General features: G+C 41.7%; 2 protein-coding genes across 5 annotated transcripts in view; one reads left to right on the top strand and one right to left on the bottom strand.

Moving 5' to 3' along the window:
- The window catches only part of INTS13 (integrator complex subunit 13), a 31,481-nt gene extending 24,162 nt beyond the window's left edge, over nucleotides 1-7,319 (bottom strand). The window contains exons 1-2 of one of the 2 annotated variants that reach the window (XM_083366270.1): nucleotides 7,086-7,319; nucleotides 1,298-1,529 (exon numbers count right to left, since the gene is read on the bottom strand). In XM_083366270.1, coding sequence (XP_083222396.1) covers nucleotides 1,298-1,529; nucleotides 7,086-7,216 — 363 coding nt within the window. In that variant the 5' untranslated portion in view covers nucleotides 7,217-7,319. Of the gene's footprint in view, nucleotides 1-1,297; nucleotides 1,530-6,597; nucleotides 6,675-7,085 lie in introns of those variants that run through there. The other variant, XM_083366271.1, reaches the window with a different exon arrangement.
- On the top strand, nucleotides 7,028-19,279 carry FGFR1OP2 (FGFR1 oncogene partner 2). 3 transcript variants are annotated; one of them, XM_083366366.1, is made up of 6 exons: nucleotides 7,028-7,267; nucleotides 11,663-11,799; nucleotides 12,687-12,804; nucleotides 13,760-13,902; nucleotides 14,939-15,052; nucleotides 16,620-19,279. In XM_083366366.1, exons 2-6 carry the CDS (start codon nucleotides 11,665-11,667, stop codon nucleotides 16,749-16,751), a joined length of 642 nt encoding a protein of 213 aa, XP_083222492.1. In that variant the 5' UTR covers nucleotides 7,028-7,267; nucleotides 11,663-11,664; the 3' UTR covers nucleotides 16,752-19,279. The 3 variants fall into 3 exon arrangements, with proteins under 3 accessions (XP_083222492.1, XP_083222490.1, XP_083222491.1); XM_083366364.1 differs by having other exon boundaries at nucleotides 16,617-19,279; XM_083366365.1 differs by having other exon boundaries at nucleotides 7,058-7,284; nucleotides 16,617-19,279.
- The last annotated feature ends 2,180 nt before the right edge of the window (nucleotides 19,280-21,459 follow it).

The following is a 21,459-nucleotide window of genomic DNA, read 5'->3' as shown; positions in this document are numbered from 1 at the left end:
CGTGCTATAAAAATTGAAATCATCAATTAAGAATGTTTCCGGATTCTTTAGATTGCAATCTCAGCATACTTGTCAGCCCTGCAGTCAACCGTGACCTGAAGGATATGCTGCGCGCTCCCCCCCGCCCCAGTAAATGTAGGAGGGAGGTAAAAGGATAACGGGGGTCTGTTATCTCTTTGCTATGGTTTGGCACATTATATGAACGTATAGTCCTGGGATAGGCAACCTCGGCTCTTTTATGACTCATGGACTTCAACTCCCAGAATTCCAGCGTCAGCATAGCTGACTCAGGAATTCTGCGAGTTGAAGTCCATGAGTCATAAAAGAGCCGAGGTTGCCTACCCCTGGTATAGTCAATGCATCTGTGCAAAAACTGGAAGGGGAAAAATGCCAGAAATGGCCTCCATATTGTTGGCACTTAGCACCTGATATCCTAGCTCCAATTTGACTGTAAAAATTAAAAGAAAAGGGGGGGAAAAACCAGAATCCTTGGGAGCCTGCTTTACTGAAAACATGGATGGGACTGTGTTATGAACTAAGCTTCCAGTGGCATGATTTTCCACTGTGTATATTTAAATATACTCCAATTTAATACTGAGCCTGAACAATTTTGTATTTTAAAAAGTGTGCAGGGCAAGTTGTCTAAATAGCAAAGATGCAAGATGTACAGTATGTTACATTAGAATCCTCAGTTGTTGAATTAATGAAAAGTGCATTCCAGTGAACTCAAAATAAATACAGGGAGTCCTCGACTTTTCTATGACTGTTTTTTACTCTTAAGAAAGACCGTTGCAGAATCCCCGCGGTCATGGGATCACAATTCAGATGTTTGGCAACTGAGCCGTATTTATGACAGTTGCAGTTTCCCAAGGTCACGTGATCCCCCTTTGCAATCTTCTGACAAGCAAAAGTCAATGGGGGAAGCCAGATTCATTTAAAAACCGTGTTACTAACTTAAGAATTACAGGGATTCACTTAACAACTGTGGCAAGAAAAGTTCGTAAAATGGGACAAAATTCACTTAACAAATGTCTCGCTTAACAGTGTAAATTTCAGGCTCAATTGTGGTCATGAGGACTACCGGTATACATTGCCTTATGTTACTATACAGAATCAATATTTCACATTAAACCCTTATTTGATTCGTGGGGATTTGACTTACTCTGATTGTGAATATAACGTTCAACTATCATGGTGACCAAAACTCACGACTTAGCGTGAAGTACAAACTAGAAAAGTAGCAGAGAACCTCTTATTTACAAAACCTTATTATTTATAAACAATAATTGTTACTTACTAGTTTTTTAAAGGGAAATATATCATACATTATCCTACAGTATTCCATGGAGGACTCCACTGAACAAGTCCAGAGCGATCGGGATATGGGTGCAAGCGGTATGATTCCTTGCGTCCGATTCTTTATTAACATGTCAAACTCAACATGTTGTCTACAGGATTCTGCCATATATGGACAGTGATCTACCACAAAAACTGTTTTGTGTGACTCCGAGAAAAGCTTCATTTTCTTTCTGCAACAAATTAAATGAAAGATTTAGGCAAACGCTGTATAAATTAAAAACTAGGCTATTAAACATAGAAGGTGATACTATGACGACAACATTGAAAATTCTCTGCGTAAGACAGCTTCTTACACACACAAAAGATTATGCTTTAAACAAAATTAAACCAAAAGGACTGCACTGCAGGGAGGGAGGGAGGGAGAGAGGGAGGGGGAAAGAGAGAGAGAAATCACAAAAATGAAGATACGAAACTATCTGGTTAGGTTTTCAGATATTTATAATACTTTACATTCTTAAGTTACAGTTCTATACCCACTGAATTTGAACTGGGCAATTTTTCATTTCACTATTAAGATATGTTCGATCCTGTTGTTTCTTATGTATTCATATTTTATGTTCCAAACTGACGTAAGAGAATTCCATGAACTATTAGATGCCAGTATTGACCAAAAAAGAACAAAACACACCAGGATTTTTTTTTATGTTTTCTTTCTTTATGTCCTAAGCAGATCTGATCCCACTTGGCTTTTCTGAGGTCAGCTAAGGTCAGCCAGGTGCTACAACTTCCTGCTCCTAGATTGTGAACCCAGCAGAAAAGAGACACACACACACACATATCCTGGAATGCAGCAGTGGCAAACTGATTCCTGATTGTTGACAAGAAAACCCCATGGACAGGTTGAACTACAACTAGACAGGTTCAATGAACACTTTGTTGTGATCTTAGGGTAACATAATTCAAAAAAGTTCTGAATATATATATATATATTTATTTAACCTTCACCAAAATAACATCACAAAGACTTCCTGGTGTTCCGCCTTGCACATTCCTTAAAGCTTACAGCTTTCCTACTGTTCCACACAACATGCTAAACAAAATAAGATTTGTTGTTATTGTGTGTCCTGCAAACCTATGGGAATAGGTGATGAATGGATTCAAGCAGGATGGACTTTGCATTCAGGGTGGAGTAACGGAGCAAAAACTCAAAGTTAGTACAGACTATGAGCATCTGCAGAGGCATCCTGACAACTTCAAACAACCTGACTTAGGCAAGTCCTTTTGCATGATTATTTTGGTTTCGTGGCTTGGCATCAACACGGCTCGGATTCTGGGAGACAAATCTGCAATTGCTGCAGGGGGACAGACCCTGGACAAGACCCCTTCCTCACTTCCTGCAGTTGCTGAGCAAGATGGTTGTTAAACAGGCTGGGGGGGGGGGGGGAAACGCCACACAGGTAGTCCTCGACTTACAGTCACAACCAAGCCCCACATTATTCTCGCTAAGCTAGACGTTTCTTAAGTGAGTTTTGCTCCATTTCACAACCTTTCTCGCCACAGTTAAACGAATTGCTGCAGTTGTTCAGTTAGCACCACGGCTCTTAAGGGAATCTGGCTTTATCCCATTGACTTTGCTCGTCAGGTGATAAAAAGGGGAATCACATGACTCTGCGACCGTCATAAATGCGAGTCGAGTTGCCAAGCATCTGAATTTTGATCACGTGGCCGTGGGGAGGCTGCATCGGTTGCGAGTGTGAAGAACGGCTGTCAGTCACTTTTTTACCGGTGCCGTCGTTAACTTCAAACGGTCACTAAATGAATTGGTTTGAGTCGAGGATTACCTGTACAGCATTCTCCCTTTTCCTTTTGGAAAAAAGCTGCTCCTCCCCCCCCTGCAGGATCTGAACTTGGTGCACGGAGGCTGGAGCAAAGTTTTTCAGGGGACAGGTAGTCCTCAACGTACGACCACCATTTCTGTTGCGAAGCGAGGCGTTCGCGAAGCCGGTCTTGCCCCATTTTTACGACTTTCCTTGATAGGATGGTTAAGCGAATCACGGCATTGCTAAATTAGTCACATGGCTGTTAAGTAAATCTGGCTTCCCCGCTGACTTTGCTTTTCAGTAAACTGAAAGGGATCACATGACCCTGGGGCCACTGCAACTGTCATAAATAGGAGTCAGTTTTGATCACGTGACCACGGGGCCGCTGCAACTGTCATAAGTTGGGTTTTTTCCCAATGATGTAACTTTGAACGGTTACTAAATGAGCTGTTGGAAGTCGAGGACTACCCATATGTGCTTCAGTTGTGACACCCTTCAAGCCATCCCAGCTAATCACAACAAATGGGGAAGGATGAAAGGCACAAATGAAATAAGCACGTCCATCGAAGTGCAGAATAAAATAATCAAAAGAAGGAAGCAGCAATCAGGGGGAGGAGAACTAATGCTGTTTTCCTCCCATGATCTGTCTATGGAGCTTCTCAGTCATCCAGGTCATGGTTGTCCACAGGTGCATTTTCATGAGGCAACAGGAATTTGTTTATTCTCTGAAGACGTTTCACTTCGCACCCAAGAAGCTTCTTCAGCTCTGACTGGATGGTGGGGAATGGCTTTATACTCCTTGCAGACAGCTGATCATTTGCATTCTTTTAGAGAGTTCTTCCCTAGAGGAGATCAACCCTGACTGCTCTTTAGAAGGCCAGATCCTGAAGCTGAAACTCAGATACTTTGGCCACCTGATGAGAAGGAAGGACTCACTGGAGAAGAGCCTAATGCTGGGAAAGGTTGAGGGCAAGAGAAGAAGGGGACGACAGAGAACGAGGTGGCTGGATGGAGTCACTGAAGCAGTAGGCATGAGCTTCTGAAAATGTTCCAGGATTGAAGTATTCCTGGTGTTACACGGTTACTAACCTACGGACCTCTTTTAAATATGTGTGGTGTATGTTTCACCTTTCTTGAGCAACATGAATTTGTAGGCATCTACATCAATTCCTGGCAAATAGATGGGGAAGAAATGGAGGTAGTGACAGATTTTATTTTCCTGGGCTCCAAGATCACTGCAGATGGGGACTGTAGCCAAGAAATTAAAAGACGCTTGCTCCTTGGGAGGAAAGCCATAGCAAATCTAGACAGCACACTAAAAAGCAGAGACATCACCCTGTCAACAAAAGTGCGTATAGTCAAGGCTGTGGTCTTCCCAGTTGCAATGTATGGCAGTGAAAGCTGGACCACAAGAAAGGCTGAGCGCCAAAGAATTGAAGCCTTTGAACTATGGTGCTGGAGAAGACTCACAAGAGTCCCTTGGACTGCAAGGCGATCAAACAGGTCAGTCCTAGAGGAGATCAACCCTGACTGCTCTTTGGAAGGCCAGATCCTGAAGCTAAAACTCAAATCCTTTGGCTACCTAATGAGAAGGAAGGACTCACTGGAGAAGAGCCTAATGCTGGGAAAGGTTGAGGGCAAGAGAAGAAGGGGACGACAGAGAAGGAGGTGGCTGGATGGAGTCACTGAAGCAGTAGGCGTGAGCTTAAAGGGACTCCAGAAGATGGTAGAGGACAGGAAGGCCTGGAGGAACGTTGTCCATGGGGTCGCAATGGGTTGGACACAACTTCGCAACTAACAACAACAACAAGAAGAGAGTTGTTCAGACCACTTGGGCGTTTGTCTGTGTCCTCAGGGTTAAATTTTGACATAGATGGCCTCTTTGACCCCTCTTTCAAACTGGCAGTACTCTCTGTCCCAAATGTGGACTTTGTTGTCTTCGAAAGAGTGGCCTTTGTCTTTTAAATGCAGATGGACTGCTGAATCTTGTTTTCCTATGTTGAACAGCCGTCTTTCAACAGAGGGGGAGGGATATGACATCATCTATCTCCGGTCTACAAAAGTCCTTTCAGCAGTTCCAAGAAGGCTCCACAACCCACTTGCACCACTCAGGTGAACCTGACGACATCCAGGTGGCCTCAACGACTTTCTAAAAGGATGCAGAGCTGAAGAAGCTTCTTGGATGAGAACCTAAATGTCTTCAAAGAAAAACAAAGTCCAGTTGCTTCTTGACAAAGCTCTTTTCGGACAATCAGGACCTGGATGATTGAGAATCTCCATAGACAAATTTTAAAAAAATCTGCTTTCAGAAAACTCTAAACAGCCACTTCTAGTCTAGTGCAGGGGTTCCCAACCTGTGGGCCGCAGCCCACTAGCGGTCCGTGGCCTATTCACAATATATTATGATGCTTTTTCATGAGACTAGTCAGGGATTCATGTTGAGAGCATCTCGGAATCTTTAGAGGAATTTTCAAGTGACATTTTATCAGAATTTCTAGACATAGGAATCTAAATTTAGCTTTATATTCTGCATGGTCTATGGCAGGGGTAGGCAACCTTGGTTCTTTTATGACTCGTGGACTTCAACTCCCAGAATTCCTGAGCCAGCCACGCTGAGGGAAAAGGGAGAGGTTTCCAAGCTGAGCCGTGGTGGCTCAGGAATTCTGGGAGTTGAAGTCCACGAGTCATAAAAGAGCCAAGGTTGCCTACCCCTGGTATAGATTATTAAATATCCTGACAATCCTTACAAAACGATGTACTATTTTCTTGTTACTTTGCAGACAAAAAGATTCTTGCTTTCTGCCATACTCACCACTTTTTAAAAAGTCCACAAGTCATAAAAGAGCCAAGGTTGCCTACCCCTGGCCTAGGCCGCTTTATGACTCGTGGACTTCAACTCCCAGAATTCCTGAGGCAGCCACGCTGAGGGAAAAGGGAGAGGTTTCCAAGCTGAGCCATGCCGGCTCATGAATTCTGGGAGTTGAAGTCCACGAGTCCTAAAAGAGCCAAGGTTGCCTATCCCTGGCCTAGGCCGCTTTGTGACTTGTGGACTTCAACTCCCAGAATTCCTGAGCCAGCCACGCTGAGGGGAAAGGGAGAGGTTTCCAAGCTGAGCCATGCCGGCTCAGGAATTCTGGGAGTTGAAGTCCACGAGTCCTAAAAGAGCCAAGGTTGCCTACCCCTGGTCTATGGAGATTCTCAGTCATCCAGGTCATGGATGAAGAAGCTTCTTGGATGAGAAGCCAAACATCTTCAAAGGAAAAGCAAGAAAATCCAGTTGCCTCTTGGGGAAAAAAAAAGCACTTTTGGGGCCTCCCAGGATCTGCTCCCCTTTGCAACCCAGATGGCACGTGGGAAGCCTGCTTCAAAGAAGAGCCCCCACCAGTATTTTTCAACCCCTAACGACCCGCCCATAAAACACACACACACACACACACACACACACAGACACACACACAAGCATCGTATGTTGCCTTACAGCAGCCACTCTTGACTTTCAAGACTCTCTTCTACTTCAACGGAGAAGATCGCGCCTGCGCTCTAAGCATCTTTCACTCTCGGGTAAATAACTGGGGGGGGGGGAGAGAGAGAGTATGAGGAGGAAACTGACATCTCGCGAGACTTTGGAGCGAAAACCCTCATTGGCTGGGGAATTCCCCGCCTCTTTTCAGGGCTAGGAAACCTCGCGATGTTTCCTGACAAAGTTGCCGCCTTTCCTCCGGGAGGGAGCGTCGAGGGAGGGAAAAAAGCAAAAAAAAACAAAAACAAAAACAACCCGCCTCGCGATATTTCATTACCTAGGGAGCAGGGCAGGGGGAGGGAGAGAGAGAGAGAGGGGGAGAGAGAGAGAGAGAGAGAGAGAGAGAGAGAGAGAGAAAAGAAGCCAAATCTCGCGATAACTGGCTTCGCCCGCATCGTCTCTCGCTCGCGCTCTGTGGCGGCGAACGGCTTCTCGCGCGTACCTACCTCACCGCTGCCTCATGGGGACGCCCGGCCGGCCGGGGCCGCTTCCTCTTGTCCTTCGAGCTGCCGCCGTGTGAAGGGGCGACGCGGTAGGCGGACGGCGAAGCGGCGGGGCCGCCGGCGTCCTTCCACATCCTCGCCTGCGCTGCGCCCTCCCGGTGGAGAGGAATGAATTGGAACCATCGGTGAGGAGAAGTTTAATGTATGTGTGTGTGTGCGTGCGTGTTTCTCCCCCCCCTTTTCTTCTGGCTGGGTGCGCGCGCACTCGCCTCCGATGTGGATGCGCGCGGGAGGGGGGGCGAGAGAGAGAGAGAGAGAGGGGGGCAAAGCCGCGCTCTGATTGGCTGGCGGGGTGGGCGCGCGGGCGCGGCGGTTCGGAAGGCCGTTAAACGCTTCCTGAGGGGAGAAAAGCCGCCGCTTTTCTCCCCTTCAGGCCGCGGGGCTCTCCTGGAAACGGGGCGGCCCTGCCTGGGGGAGTTCCTCCGTCTTGGCCCGGCTCCTTCGCCGGTCTGAGGGAGCAACGCCGGGCCCGGCGGGAGGTGGGCCGAGCTCGACCCAGAACTCTTGGGTCTCCTCTCCTCTCCTTCAACGGGGCTTGGGTGTCCCCTCATCCCCCGCTTTTTTTTCTTTTTTTTTTGCCAGTGTGTTGTCTGGATATTTAGGCCTATTCGTTTTATACTTTTTCCTGAGCTTCGTTGGGTGTTTAGTTTTTGGCACTGTGGGTAAACAGAGCAAAACACACACACACACATACCCCGCTCTTGCAGCACTGATGATGTTACCTAGTTTGGGTAATGAAACCTCTGCAAGAAAAACACCAAGCTCAGAGAGCACCGAGGACCAAACAATCGTCCTCTTCCTTCTCCTCCTTCCCTTCCCCTTCTCTCTGCAAACCCCTCTCCCTTCTAGCACTGACAGTGTTCCCTAGTTGGGTCATGAAAGGTCTGCAAGAAAACCATCAAACTCAGAAAACATCAAGGACAACGAGCTCGTCCTCCACAAACCCCTCCTACTTCTAGTGCTGACTGTTACCTAGTTGGGTCATGAAACGTCTGCAAGAGAACCACCAAGCTCAAGAGAGCACCAAGGACCCCTCTGTCCTCTTCCTCCCTGCAAACCCATCTCCCTTCTATTACTGATGATGTTGCCTAATTTGGTAATAAGACATCTGCAAAAAGATACCCAACCTCAGAAGCACCACCTACTTGTCCTTCCTCTTGTTTGCCTGAAATGGTATAAGGTTTCCTGCCTGAGCAGGGGGTTGGACTAGATGACCTCTAAGATCCCTTCCAACTACTACTACTACTTCTACTTCTTCTTCTTCTTACAGGCTGAAAAATAGCTTTTATCCGTGGGCTGTTAGGCTTTTAAATGGGACATAGTCTTATGCAGAATTGACTTGGGAGGCCGGTGTGTGGTGTAGTTGGTTCACATAGTGTGGTGGGATGGAGGGTTTGTTGTCACTGTGTGTTGGGGGGAGAGAGCACGGGGGGGGGGAGGCTCAGCTAATCTCAATGTACACATGTACTTTGACAATAAAGGTATTATTATTATTATTATTATTATTTTATTATTATTATTATTATTATTATTATTATTATTATTATTATTATTATTATTATTATTCTCTTCCCTGCAAACCCACTTCTAGCATTGATAATGCTTCCTAGTTCTGTAGTGAAACATTTGCAAGAAAATAACCAAGATCAGAGAGAGCACCAAGGACCCCACAGTTTTCCTCCTCTCCACAAACCCCCCCCCCCCTTCTAGTACTGATGGTGGTTATTTAGTTGGGTCATGAAATATGAACCCCAGTCAAGGAGCTACCAACTTAAACAAATAATTTCAACTCTAAGCAATAGCCTAATCAAGGAACCCCCAAGAAGACACCCACCAACATTGACAGGGCAAGCCAACAGAACAAAGCCTGCTCCCTTCTAGCACTGATGCTGTTACTTACTTGGGACATGAAACGTCTGCAGGAAAACAACCAAGCTCAGAGAACACCAAAGGCCCTACAGTTCTCCTCCTCTTCCTCTTCCTCCTCCTCCACCATTCCACACATCTCATTCTCTTCCAGCACTGAGGATGTTACCTAATTGAGTTATGAGATATCTGCAAAAAAGATCAAGATCAGAGAGCACCAAGGACCCCACAATCCTCCTTCCCTTCCATTCTATCAACCTCACCCCTCCCTTTTAGCACTGATATGTTACCTAGTTGTGTAATGAGATGTCTACAAGAAAACCACCAAGCTCAGAGAGCACCCAGGACTTAGCCTTTAGCAACATGTTCATTTTTACCAAAATGTACTATCGCCTCGAAATTCAGGCACCCAGGAAATGTTGATGATTAGCCCTTTGCAGGTGTAATTTACTCACAAGTGTTGTCCCTGATCCTTAATTGAAATTATTCAAAATGTTGTGATTACAGATACAACACAGCTTACATTTTGCATATGTCATTGTAGTTTGGTGCCTGTGACAGTTTCTTGGCTTCCCGTTTAATTTCAGATGCAGCCAATAATGGCTTCCCTCCATGGCTGCATCTCTATTTCACCTAGCTCACAAATACTATGCAGTATGCTGAGTGATACTGATAAGGCCACCCTATAGATTTGATATTCAGATTTTTCTAGGTTAGAGAAAGTGATTAATGATCATTGAAGAGAATTAATTTCTAAACAAGGTGACCCAGAAAACCAATAGACATCTAAAAACAGTAAGAAAACTTTGCAGAAATGGTTATGTTTTAATTTAGGAGCTTTATTTAAAGACTCATTTATCATTTCATTTTCTGTTACGAAAACTCTCCATGTGTGTCAGACAGGAAGTATTAAATTATCAGGGTAATTTGTAAAGTAGGTTCTTGTTGCTGCAGCTGCTTCGTGACAAATAATACCTCTGAACAGGAAAGGGCGGCCTGAATTGCTTTTGCATTTTACCAGTGTCACCATTTAGCGAGGGTACAATAACTACGAGCAGTAGATTCCTTCTGTGAAATCAAAACTTATTAAACTTTCCTCTGATTCTGATGTTGTATCTGATGTTGTATTATGAGGGTGCAAAAGGTTTTTTACATTGTTATTGGTGTATACATTGTCAATAAAGATACCTCATTCGCCAGGGGGCATATATATTTATACAATACTGCAGACATGTCAAACTCAAGGCCCGGGGGCCAGATCCAGCTTGCGAAGTGGTTTCATGCGGCCCGCGAAGCCATCCTGGAAACAGTGAGGGAATGGCCCCCACTGCTTTGGCCCTGGCCCAGAGACCCTCCTCCTGCCAGAGACCCACAGATCTGTCCCACTCCTGCCCAGGCCCCCATAGGCACCCTTGATGCCAACGATGTAGAGCTGGCCACGCCCACCCAGTAGGCCATACACACACTAGCCACGCCCACCCAGTAGGTCACGCCCACCCTGGCCATACCCACCCGGCCCCCTGAGGGCAACCGCAATGCTGATGCAGCCCTCAGTGAAATTTATTTATTTATTTATTTATTTATTTATTTATTTTATTGGATTTGTATACCGCCCTATTCCCGTAGGACTCAGGGCGGTTTACAGGGCAGTTAAAACCATGAAATACAAAAATTAAAATCAATTAAAACAATTAAATTAAATTCAAGCCCCAAGAGTAAATCTAAAACCAAGTTAAATTAACAACCCTACAGTCTGGACCAAACAGATCAAAGAGCCAAGTTTTCAGGTCCCGGCAAAATGAGCGAAGGTCGGGGGCAGTCCTAAGTTCTGTGGGTAGTTGGTTCCATAGGGCAGGCGCACCCACAGAGAACGCCCTTCCCCTGGGAATAACCTGCCGGCATTCATTAACCGGCGGTACCCTAAGAAGGCCCTCCCTGTGGGGGCGCACAGGACGATGGGAAGATGATGCCGGCAGCAGGTGTTCCCTTAGATAGTGTGGACCCAAGCCATTTAGGGCTTTATAGGTCATTACCAACACCTTGAATCTCACCCGGAGGGCAACCGGAAGCCAATGTAGCTCACAGAGAAGAGGTGTTACATGGGAGTATCGGGAAGCTCCCATCAAAACTCGCGCGGCTGAATTCTGCACCAGTTGAAGCCTTCGGGTGGTCCTCAAGGGCAGCCCCATGTAGAGGGCATTGCAGTAGTCTAACCGGGAGGTCACGAGCGCATGAGTGACTGTACGTAGAGCATCTCGGTCCAGATAGTTTGACACCCCAGCAATACTGTTTCAAAAATTAAGAGGTCTCCCAACATAAATTTCAGAATATGTAGGTTAATATTCTTAATCAAAATACAGGACATCCAGATTGGAAACATGGCAATATCATTTACAAACTGTGATTTACAAGTGGTATAAATTAAGACAGTCCTGTGGAGAACTTGACTTGCAAGTCCCTTAATCTTGCTTCTGTATTGCATCGAGATACTTGATGTAGGATAATACTGTAAAGGACATGTAACAAAAGGAAGAGGACTTGTACATTTTCGTACTTCACTCAGTCTGCATGTTCAGGATGTGAGGCAGCTTACACTGCTTCTGACAAAGTGGAATGATAGCTGATATTATATAGCATCTTATTTTAATTTTTAGAAATGAGTTGCACAATTGAGAAGGCCCTAGCTGATGCCAAAGCATTAGTGGAGCGACTAAGAGAGCATGACACTGCAGCAGAAGCTCTCATTGAGCAAACTACCGATCTCAACAAACGAGTGGAAGCAATGAAACAGGTTTCTCTTCTCATTTAATTATTATTCAGAAGCTGACTGCTTCGTTATGGTATTTTAAGACTTAAAAATGCAAAATGCTCGGTTCTATACTTTTTTACTTTGATAAGGCTATAAGGTATTGAATGTTATCTTTTTTGCATGAGCATTGCGATTAAAAACGGCATTTCACTTTTTAAGAGTGCAAAGCTTGACATTTTAAAACAATAGTTCAGTTACTATATAATATTTCATAATTTTACAAATCCTCATGTATCTACTCTCAAACAGAGAACCTATTTTGCATTTTTGCCCTGATTAGATTTTCTTAATTATTACTATGAACCAAGAATGTAAATATGAACAGCAGTACAAGCATAACATAATCTAGAATTAGTTAAAACCTGTTCTCTAACATCTGAAATGGTACCATTAAAACCTATTGCCCATCTCTTAATTAGTGAAGGTGCCAGATGAACATGTTAAAGTTGTAGACTATTTCTTTTGCATTTAATTTTAAGCAATATTACAATATTTACCTTTGCAGTGGTAAATTTGGTATTTTTTAAAATGCTGCAACATTTTTAATATTTATGACAAACAATAATTTGTAATATGATTGCAGCATGCTAATGTTTTCACAAGAAGCTTCAGACAGACATTTTAGTGAGTTCAATTTTACTGAAATAGAATTTTATTTCAATGAAAAAATTAAATATTCTGTATTTTATGGTTAAGTTGTTCAGAATGTTCAGCTTTTAAATTCACATTTGAAAACTATAAAGACAAAGATTTATGGGTTCATAGTCTAATTATACTGTATCAAAATGTTTTGAAATTGAAGATCATCTTTGTTTTTAATACCAGATGTCTGATAATTTTTTGCCATTCTGTCTGTTTTATGATTTCAGTACCAGGAAGAAATTCAAGAACTTAATGAAGTAGCAAGACATAGGCCTCGGTCTTCCTTGGTCTTGGGTATCCAGCAGGAAAATAGACAGATCAGAGAACTACAACAAGAAAATAAAGGTGAATAAGCATTCAGTTTAAGAATAGTCCTGCTTACTATCAAAATAGTCCAAGGTTTCTCTTTAAAATTCAGCATGCTTTATTAGGATAGCCAAATACTTAATAGCTTACGATAATATATCAGTACATCTTCCTATTATGATGTGCATAAGCCAGTAAAATATCTGAAGCATCTGTTGCAGTTATTTCCAACTTCTGGTGCTTTAGTATGTATGCATGTCGGGAGCGGAGAGCTAATGTAATAATATGATTTTGTACACATTTTAATGTATCATTCTTAACATGGCATTGGAAGTATGCAGCAATAGAGCCAAACGCAGGCAAAGTCTTATGGTTGGTGTTGGCCCTTCTTAAAGGAGCCAGGTATTTTCCTAGCTCGCTCAGTAAGTACATAGGATCAAGAAAATTTTCCTTTTGAGTTCAAGGGATATTGTCAGAACTGGCAAGCGTCTTTGCCCAAGTACTTAGGACTTAGATACTAAATACCTGTACATTGCTTTATTATTTGCAATGTAATTTGCTTTACAAATATTTTTGTAATATAATATTTTATAAATTTAAATAGCCTTTTTGCCAACTGTTATTGTGAATACTATTCTAATTATTAGAAATAGCTGCATTTTAAATAACCTCTCTTACTTCCTTTGGCCATATGCTATGCTTCAAAATACTTAAAACTGTTTTCTTACATGGGGTCGTATAAGCTTTTCATGATGAAGTAGCAGTAGTCCATAAAAGTAAAAACTTTGGAAACTGCTGATATATTTCACAGTATTTGAATTATCTGCACAGATAGAAATTTTTCCTTCACGAGATACTTAAAGGCAATCAAGACTGTGTGATTCTATTTATCAAGTAGAAGGGGTTTTTTTTGTATTTATGTAGGGCTAACTTGTATATAAATTTAATAAATAAAAATACCCACGCATGTTAAATTTGCTTTGTATTTTGACAGAACTCCGAACGTCTCTCGAAGAACATCAGTGTGCCTTGGAACTAATAATGAGCAAATATAGAGAACAGATGTTTAGATTGCTCATGGCCAGCAAAAAAGATGATCCGGGTATAATAATGAAGTTAAAGGAACAGCACTCCAAGGTAGCATGCCCTTAATATTTATGTAAATCTCTTCTGGTACTGTGCTTTATTTTGGGTACTACAGATTGGATTTGTTGTCTTAATTTGGTACAAATCAATACACAACTTAAATCAAATTTTACATTCTGGATCTGCAAAATGGCAGCGAGAGAAGGAAGATTTGCAAAATCAAAACCGGTCCTTTGTTAAGGATGTAGTTGAATCAATAGCAATCACAATAGAATTTACACTTATATACCGCTTCATAATACTTTACAGCCCTTTGAGCGGTCTACAGAGTCGGCATCTTGCCCCCAACAATCTGAGTCCTCATTTTAATGACATCAGAAGGGTGGAAGGCTGAGTCAACCTTGAGCCAATCAGGATCGAAGGAATCGAACTCCTGGCAGAGGGCAGAGTCAGAATGCAATACTGCATTCCAACCATTGCACCACCAGGGCTCATCTTTGTGGAGCTATCCTTTGCACCAGACATGGCACCCTGAAATAAGATCATCCCTCCTGGTAGATCACTTTAGCTATTACATAGACATGGATGTGGTTTCTTTATTAGCCAATAAATACTTAAAATCTAAAAAAAAGCTAGCAAAATATTGATTGATTTTATTTAATTTGTATTGCCCACCATATCACCTCTGGGTGGGTCACAGTAACAATGATATTCAGCTATGGTTTCTATAAAACTTTAGAGATGTACTGTATGGACATCAACTCCCAGAATTCTCCACCAGCATGGTCATTGCTAAGAACTCTGGAAATTCAAATCCGCACAGCTCAAAATTTTATAGATAGGTTCTGTGATCATAACTAATATTCAATCTACAAGAAATAATGTAATGGCTTGAAAACCATTTATTATAAAGCTATTTATTGTGGAGGAAATATAAGACTTAACCAAAAATTAAACTAGCTTTTTTTCCCCAATTGATTACACATTATGATTATGAATATGGTCTGCTGTAACAGCAAAACAGCATTCAGGTGGTATTTTAAAACCTAAAGTATTGTTTGTTAATGTTACTTTACTCTTGATTTAGGAATTACAAGTACACGTGGACCAAATCACAGAAATGGCAGCAGTGATGCGAAAAGCCATTGAAATTGACGAGCAGCAGGGTTGCAAAGAACAAGAACGTATTTTTCAGCTTGAGGTAGGTTTTAAACTATGGAAAAACGAATACATGTTTTTGAACTAGTGAATTCAAAGAATTATTAAGATAATGTTAAAGTCACATGCCTACCTGAAGATAAATTGTATTGGGTAATCTGGAAGTGTTCTTTTTATAAATTCAGTATAAACACAGCTGACTTTTCAATGTACAATGGAAAACAGTGTCTATTTTATAATTAAAGATTTGTTTTAAAAGATAGGTGTTCAGATTCTCAATTTGTTTGCTCAGAGTGGCGAGAAGAAATGCTGTTCTTGGTAACTTCTATTTAGTTCCTGAACTAAAAACACCGTTTGCTCACGTATACCTCTGCATCCCACTCCAAGTCCAGCTGTCTAGACTTAGGTTGAATTCCAGGGGAAATGACAGCTACAGGTAGTCCTTGAATTATGACCACAATTGAGCCCAAATTTTTTGTTGTTGAGTGAGTTTTGCCCCATTTTATGACCTTTCATGCCACAATGGTTAAATGAATCACTGTAGCAACATGGTTGTTAAGTGAATCTGGCTTCCCCATTGACTGTGCTTGTCAGAAGGTCTCAGAAGGGGATCACATGACCCTTGGTCACTGCAACCATTCTTAATTGTGAGTCAGTTGCCAAGCCTCTGAATTTTTGATCACATGATTATGGGGATGCTGCAGAAGTTGTAACTAGGAAAAACGGTCTTAAATCACATGTTTCAGTGCCGTCGTAACTTTGGGCGGTCACTAAACAAAATGTAAGTCGAGGCTACCTATATTTTGCATGGCTATGAAGTGCTGTTGCCTCAACCAGTTCACGAGGTCCCTTTGTTTTTCCCCTCCCTTACAGTCAGAACGAGAGGGTAGAGTTTCGAATTTAAAAACAAAGTATATCTGCCGCATAATCTGAATTTTAATAGTTTCCCATACCCTTGAAAAGCTGAAATCTTCCTGAGAAAATCTTTTGTGTGCCCTCGTGGCCTCTAATGAGTAACTCCTCTAGTAAAAGAGGCTTAGCTTGGGTGCATCAGTACACTGGTACTCTGGTATTCAAGGATGGGACATCAACGCTACCTCAAGGGATGGGACCGTAGAAGAATGTGGAGATAACCTTGATGAAAGAACGCATTAAGGCAGACATGTCAAACACAAGGCCCGGGGGCCGGATCCAGCCCACGAAGTGGTTTCATGTGGCCCCCGAAGCCATCCTGGAAACAGTGAGGGAACGGCCCCCACTGCCTTGGCCCTGGCCCAGAGACCCTCCTTCTTCCAGAGACCCTCAGATCTGTCCCACTCCTGCCCAGGCCCCCTTTGGCACCCTTGATGCGAACGATGTAGAGCTGGCCATGCCCACCCAGTAGGCCATACCCACTCCAGCTGCGCCCACCCAGTAGGCCGCGCCCACCCTGGCCATACCCACCCGGCCCCCCAAGGGCAACCACAATGCTGATGTGGCCCTCGATGAAATTGAGTTTGACACCCCTGCATTAAGGAAAGAGAAACAACCCATTTAGTGCTGGGAACGGGAAGAGTGTTTTAATACTTTGTCATGCCACTTTAAAAGCATCATTTTGTTGCCTACAGCAGGAAAACAAAGGACTGAGAGAAATACTGCAGATCACCAGAGAATCGTTCCTGAATCTTAAAGAAGATACATCAGAAAGTACATCTCTGTCAGCACTAGTAACAAACAGTGACTTGAGTCTGAGAAAAAATTAAAGCTCTTACGAAGATGGTCTGTCGTAACAGCAAAACGTATCAGGCATCCCTTATCAGAGCAGAGGTTTTCTAATGGGCATTGAGAAATTAATATATCCGAAATCCGGTTTATTCTTTTACACCGTGTATAGTATATAATACTCAGCGATTGGTGTACGAAAATATCAAGTCATTCGGAGCACAGTCATACACAGTAACTGATCTACTCCAGGACACAGTCACTGTATTGCTGATGTTTTTAATCTGTTGCTTTCTTAAATTTAAGAGGGGTGGTTTCGTAAGAACTCAGTTTTAGAGCATTGCTAGTGTAACCCTTGAAACTCTCTGCCATGTGGGCAGGAACTTCATTTTTAAATACAATTAATTCCACACATACATTAAGTAATAGCACTTTTTTTTAAGATAAGGTGCTTTTTAAGATAACTTCATTGGGGAAGATGGCAGGGCTGGTGAAAAATTTGCTGGCATTTGTGGTTAGTGTTAAGCATATTTAGCTCTTCTCAAAACTTATGGATTAATAGGATGTGTTAAGATCAGCCAGTAAGCAATAACAGTTGAGGGAACTTTTGCACATTGAAGTACTTCTGAAATATATTCTTTTACAACCGGTAATTGATGGGAGCTACTGTAGAAAAAATACAAAAAAAATATTGTTTAGATCCCTATGAAATTTAACAGATTTCACATCATGTTTGGTTAGCATAAACATGCAAGAACTTTTGTACCTTTCAATAAATCAAGATAGTCATTAACTTCTATGTAAATAACTTGAGGTTCATATGTGCTTTCATGTGAGATACCCTGTGAATTAAAAAAAACACGCTTATGAAATGCTTGAGAGTTTTTTAGAATATTTTTGGAGCTAACAATTACCCATTTATATAATGGGAAACACTTTGTGTTGATACCTTAAGCAGTGGGGTTCACGGTGTTCCATGCACACAATGCCTTTGTCCTTTTCTGCTCCTAGCTGGTGAAATGTCATAGCCCTTTGCAAAGTATTTCCAGAATGATGTATCAGGAAGTTGAATATTTGCCTTTGAAAGAAGAAACAGGATAGCTTACCTTTCCTAATTTGCTTCCATGATTAAAGGGTATTTGGGAATTAAGGTTGAAGGTAAAAGTGTCTCATAAGAGTAAACCTTAGTTTTTAATACGCGACTTTTCAAAAATGTACTGGGAAGCCACTCTTTTCGTATATGAGGGCAAATAAAGCATGGTTCTGACATAACGACATGGAAAAACAGGTAAATTTGTCCTGATAAGCTGAATCTTTTTGAAAATGGTTGGATGCATTTTTGTAAGAAGAGATTCTAGCCTTTGGGGAGCCTGGCTGAAAAAGTAGGCCTCCCGTAGTCATTTATAAACCACTTATGTTACAGTTAAGCCTAATAATGAAATTATTTCCATTGCTTTACTCTTTTGAGGAATGTACATAAAATTAAAAATGGAAGGGGACTATGTTGAATTCTCGAATTTGCTTGGAATAACACTTGGTGATACAGGTTAGGATCAAATTTGCATGTCTTGTTACCGGTATAATGTTTTTCCCAAGTTGTTCCTAGAGGTTTTGTTAAGCTCATTAAGACTTTATCAGTAATCTGATTACACTGGTTGGGGAGAATCAAAGTTCTATTCCATCACTATTTAATCCTAATTTTAAAATGTGGCCTACTATTAACGCTTTTATTGCTAAATATTTTTAGCATAGTAGTTCATTCAAACATAGTACATATTTAGTCAACAAATATTTTTAGCTGAACTCTACAGTAGATGTACATTCTAGATAATTTTCATATCTGGCATTCCAGTCTTAAAATACTTTCCACAACTTATTTATATTAATGCCAATAGTTTTCAAAAATGAGCCGCTCATTGATAATTTCAATATTCAGACATTTATGTCTATATCCAGTTTATTAAATACCTCAGTAAAAAGGAATTTATTCATAATTTTTGCTTAGAAAGATGAAATCTAACTTTACAAAGCAAAACTGTAGTCAAAAGATCTATTAGGCTGAGCACAAGAATTTGTATAACATGTTTTCCTTGTCTGGACAAGAATTTCTCAGATATGTCTCCCCCTTTGTAAATTCTAGAACATGTTTGTAAATAGCAGCTAACAAAAAATTATTTTCTTGATATTTGGTGTGTAAAGTAAAAACTATCTGTTGTGCACTTGATACAGCACTTGTCAAAATGCAGTCTTCCTCAGAACCTTACTATGTATATGTGGAAACTTTCAAGTTTGTGAAATAGATGTCATTAGCTCACCAATAATTATTTATGGAAAAGCATGCTTGAAAAATGTATGTGTAACTTATTGTGGTCATGTAGTTGAAACCTTCATTTGTCAAAGTGCGTACCTACCAATTACTTTCCTAGTCTGTGGCGTGTCCATTTTCTATCTCATTTTTGTATTGCAAATGCTTGAAATGACCTTATTGGTGAGAATGCATTCTGTACAGTAAACTTATTTTTACCAGTAAACCAGGTTGGGTAGATGTTTCAACAGTTCCATTTGGAGAAATGAAATCTCGTGTCCGATACAGCTGTTACAACCACTGAAGAAAACTCCAAGAATATGTAATAGTAGTTGATCGAATCCAGTCCTTTTTCTCGTTGAGCATAATCTTAATTCTTAATAATTAGGTTTTTCTGTTGGATCGAACTGCAAGAAACTAATACAAGCTGTCAGGAACTGTTGGAAGGTACCGGGGATAAATCAAAGCAAATTACAGTTGATTTTCAATCTTAAGTATATAGATAGAAAAATTTGCATAACAGAAAAGTCCACAAAGTGACTGTCAGATTCCTTCACCCATAATTGCATACAACAGGGGTGTCAAACTACCGGCCTGTGGGCCGGACACGTCATGAGGAGACTGCACCCACCCCATTGCTGGCAATGGGGAAAAAGTTCCGATACGTCACGCGACATCACGAGTTTGACATGTCTGGCATACAGCTTTTCAAACAAAGTAAAATATTTGTAGCTCAGGGTTAAAATGAAGGGTCCTTGTTCTCTAGCTTGGGATGGGGGGGGGTTTGGCAGATGTTTCATTACTCAAACTAGGTAACGCGATCACTGATGATGTTACCTATTTGGCGTAATGAAACTGCAAGAAAACAACCAAGGTGAGAGACCAACCAAAAATCCCTAATTTACAATTCCTGGTTAATCTACTCTTAAGGTTCCCAAATACCATTTTGTGTGTAAATGCTTTGTTGCTAGTGATCCCCTAATTAGAGAGCAATTCAGCAGCAGCAGCAAAGGACATTGTTCTCGTGAACATGTGTGCTTGCCTTTTTTTCTAAAGAGAAGAAATCTCACAAGGTGGATTTCGGCTTCTGCTTCTATTCGTCTAGCACCACCCTTCCCGAGCTCAAATGTTAACATAATTTAATTCACCTATAATTTTGTGGCCTCACAAATTCAGCAGCAAAAAAAAAATGCGAAGGAGCAACGCAAGTCTTTCACCTTCACCTGTTGATAGAAGACCTTGAGATCCAGGGTTGGGCCTGTTGGTGAATCTTGTCTTGGCCTCACCCTAACCCTTAACATACGATACAAAATTTAACCCTGAATCTTCTGTGGTGTCTGGTTTTATCAGTCAGGAAACCCACTCAGAGGCTGGCTGGTTCGGTCTTCACATTCAAGGATCACCATTAGTTGTAGAAATGTTCTTGGAAGTTTGGTAGGAGGAGACACAAAAGTCTGGCTTTTGGGAGGCTAGGCAAGATAACCAGAACCATTTCTTGTACTTTACTACAAGCCTGCTTAGGGCACAAAGTAGAAAGAGCAGCACGCAGTGTGGTGGCCATCGTAGGTGAATTAGGAAACCTGATGCCAGTTAGAGCCCATTTATAGATTTGGTCCTACTAGGGAAGCTATTCCTAAACGAAACCCAAATAATCACTTTTATTTCTGTAGTTCCTTTGGAATATCAAGGTGGCTTTGAACACTTCGCTCTTTTTCTGGGCTGGAAAACATTTAAGGCTCTTTAGATCAGGGATCCCCAACCTTGGCAACTTTAAGACCTGTGGACTTCAACTCCCAGAATTCCCCAGCCTTCTTGGAGTTGAAGTCCACAAATCTTAAAAAAGTCACCAAGGTTGGGGATCCCTGCTTTAGATGAAAGGCAAGATAGGGATAGTACTGTGGAAGAAAAACCACTCTCACTTCCATTTTAAACTTACGTTTATTATAAAAAGGGATTGGGTGACTGTTTTGTTGGTTGCATTGTCAATTATTATAGCACGTTAAAAACTCATAGCTAATTGATTCCCGAGTGTCATGCCCTCAGATGTGACAATTCATCCCGGCACTAAAAAGTAGTCAGCAATATGAAACTGCTGGAGGCAATGTTGGTTATCTTCACTCTTTCAACCTTAAAATGCAGCTGACCTATGAACAGCTACTACAAACTGCAACTGTACACCTTTTATCAAATCTACTGCCTCCTAACCCATCTTTCTTGCACTAAAAATTATTTCAGGTTTATATTTTTTTTGAAGGTCAAGCACAAGAATGGCTTTAGAAGATCTTCAAAAACATCCAACCATTGCTGCCATCCGTTTTAACTGTTTCAGACCGTAAAACAGCAGAGGGACACAACTTAAGACAATCTGGTCTGAAAATTACGGGTGTTTTTTCCAGAAACGGCAACAACACAATCTTTTCTGCAGCCTGTTATCTGCAGCATAC

The sequence above is a fragment of the Vipera ursinii genome, assembly GCF_947247035.1.
Source record: "Vipera ursinii genome assembly, chromosome: 6".
Lineage (NCBI taxonomy): Eukaryota > Metazoa > Chordata > Lepidosauria > Squamata > Viperidae > Vipera > Vipera ursinii.
The sequence above is the reverse complement of the archived record's forward strand: the minus strand, read 5'-3'. Positions and strand labels throughout refer to the sequence as shown.

Bases quoted from the DNA above. Each gene is read 5' to 3' on its own strand.
- FGFR1OP2 (XM_083366364.1), top strand. From the start codon at position 11,665: ATGAGTTGCACAATTGAGAAGGCCCTAGCTGATGCCAAAGCATTAGTG. The intron at 13,903-14,938 runs GTAGCATGCCCT...CTCTTGATTTAG, and splicing joins TAAAGGAACAGCACTCCAAG to GAATTACAAGTACACGTGGA. The intron at 15,053-16,616 runs GTAGGTTTTAAA...TGTTGCCTACAG, and splicing joins AACGTATTTTTCAGCTTGAG to CAGGAAAACAAAGGACTGAG.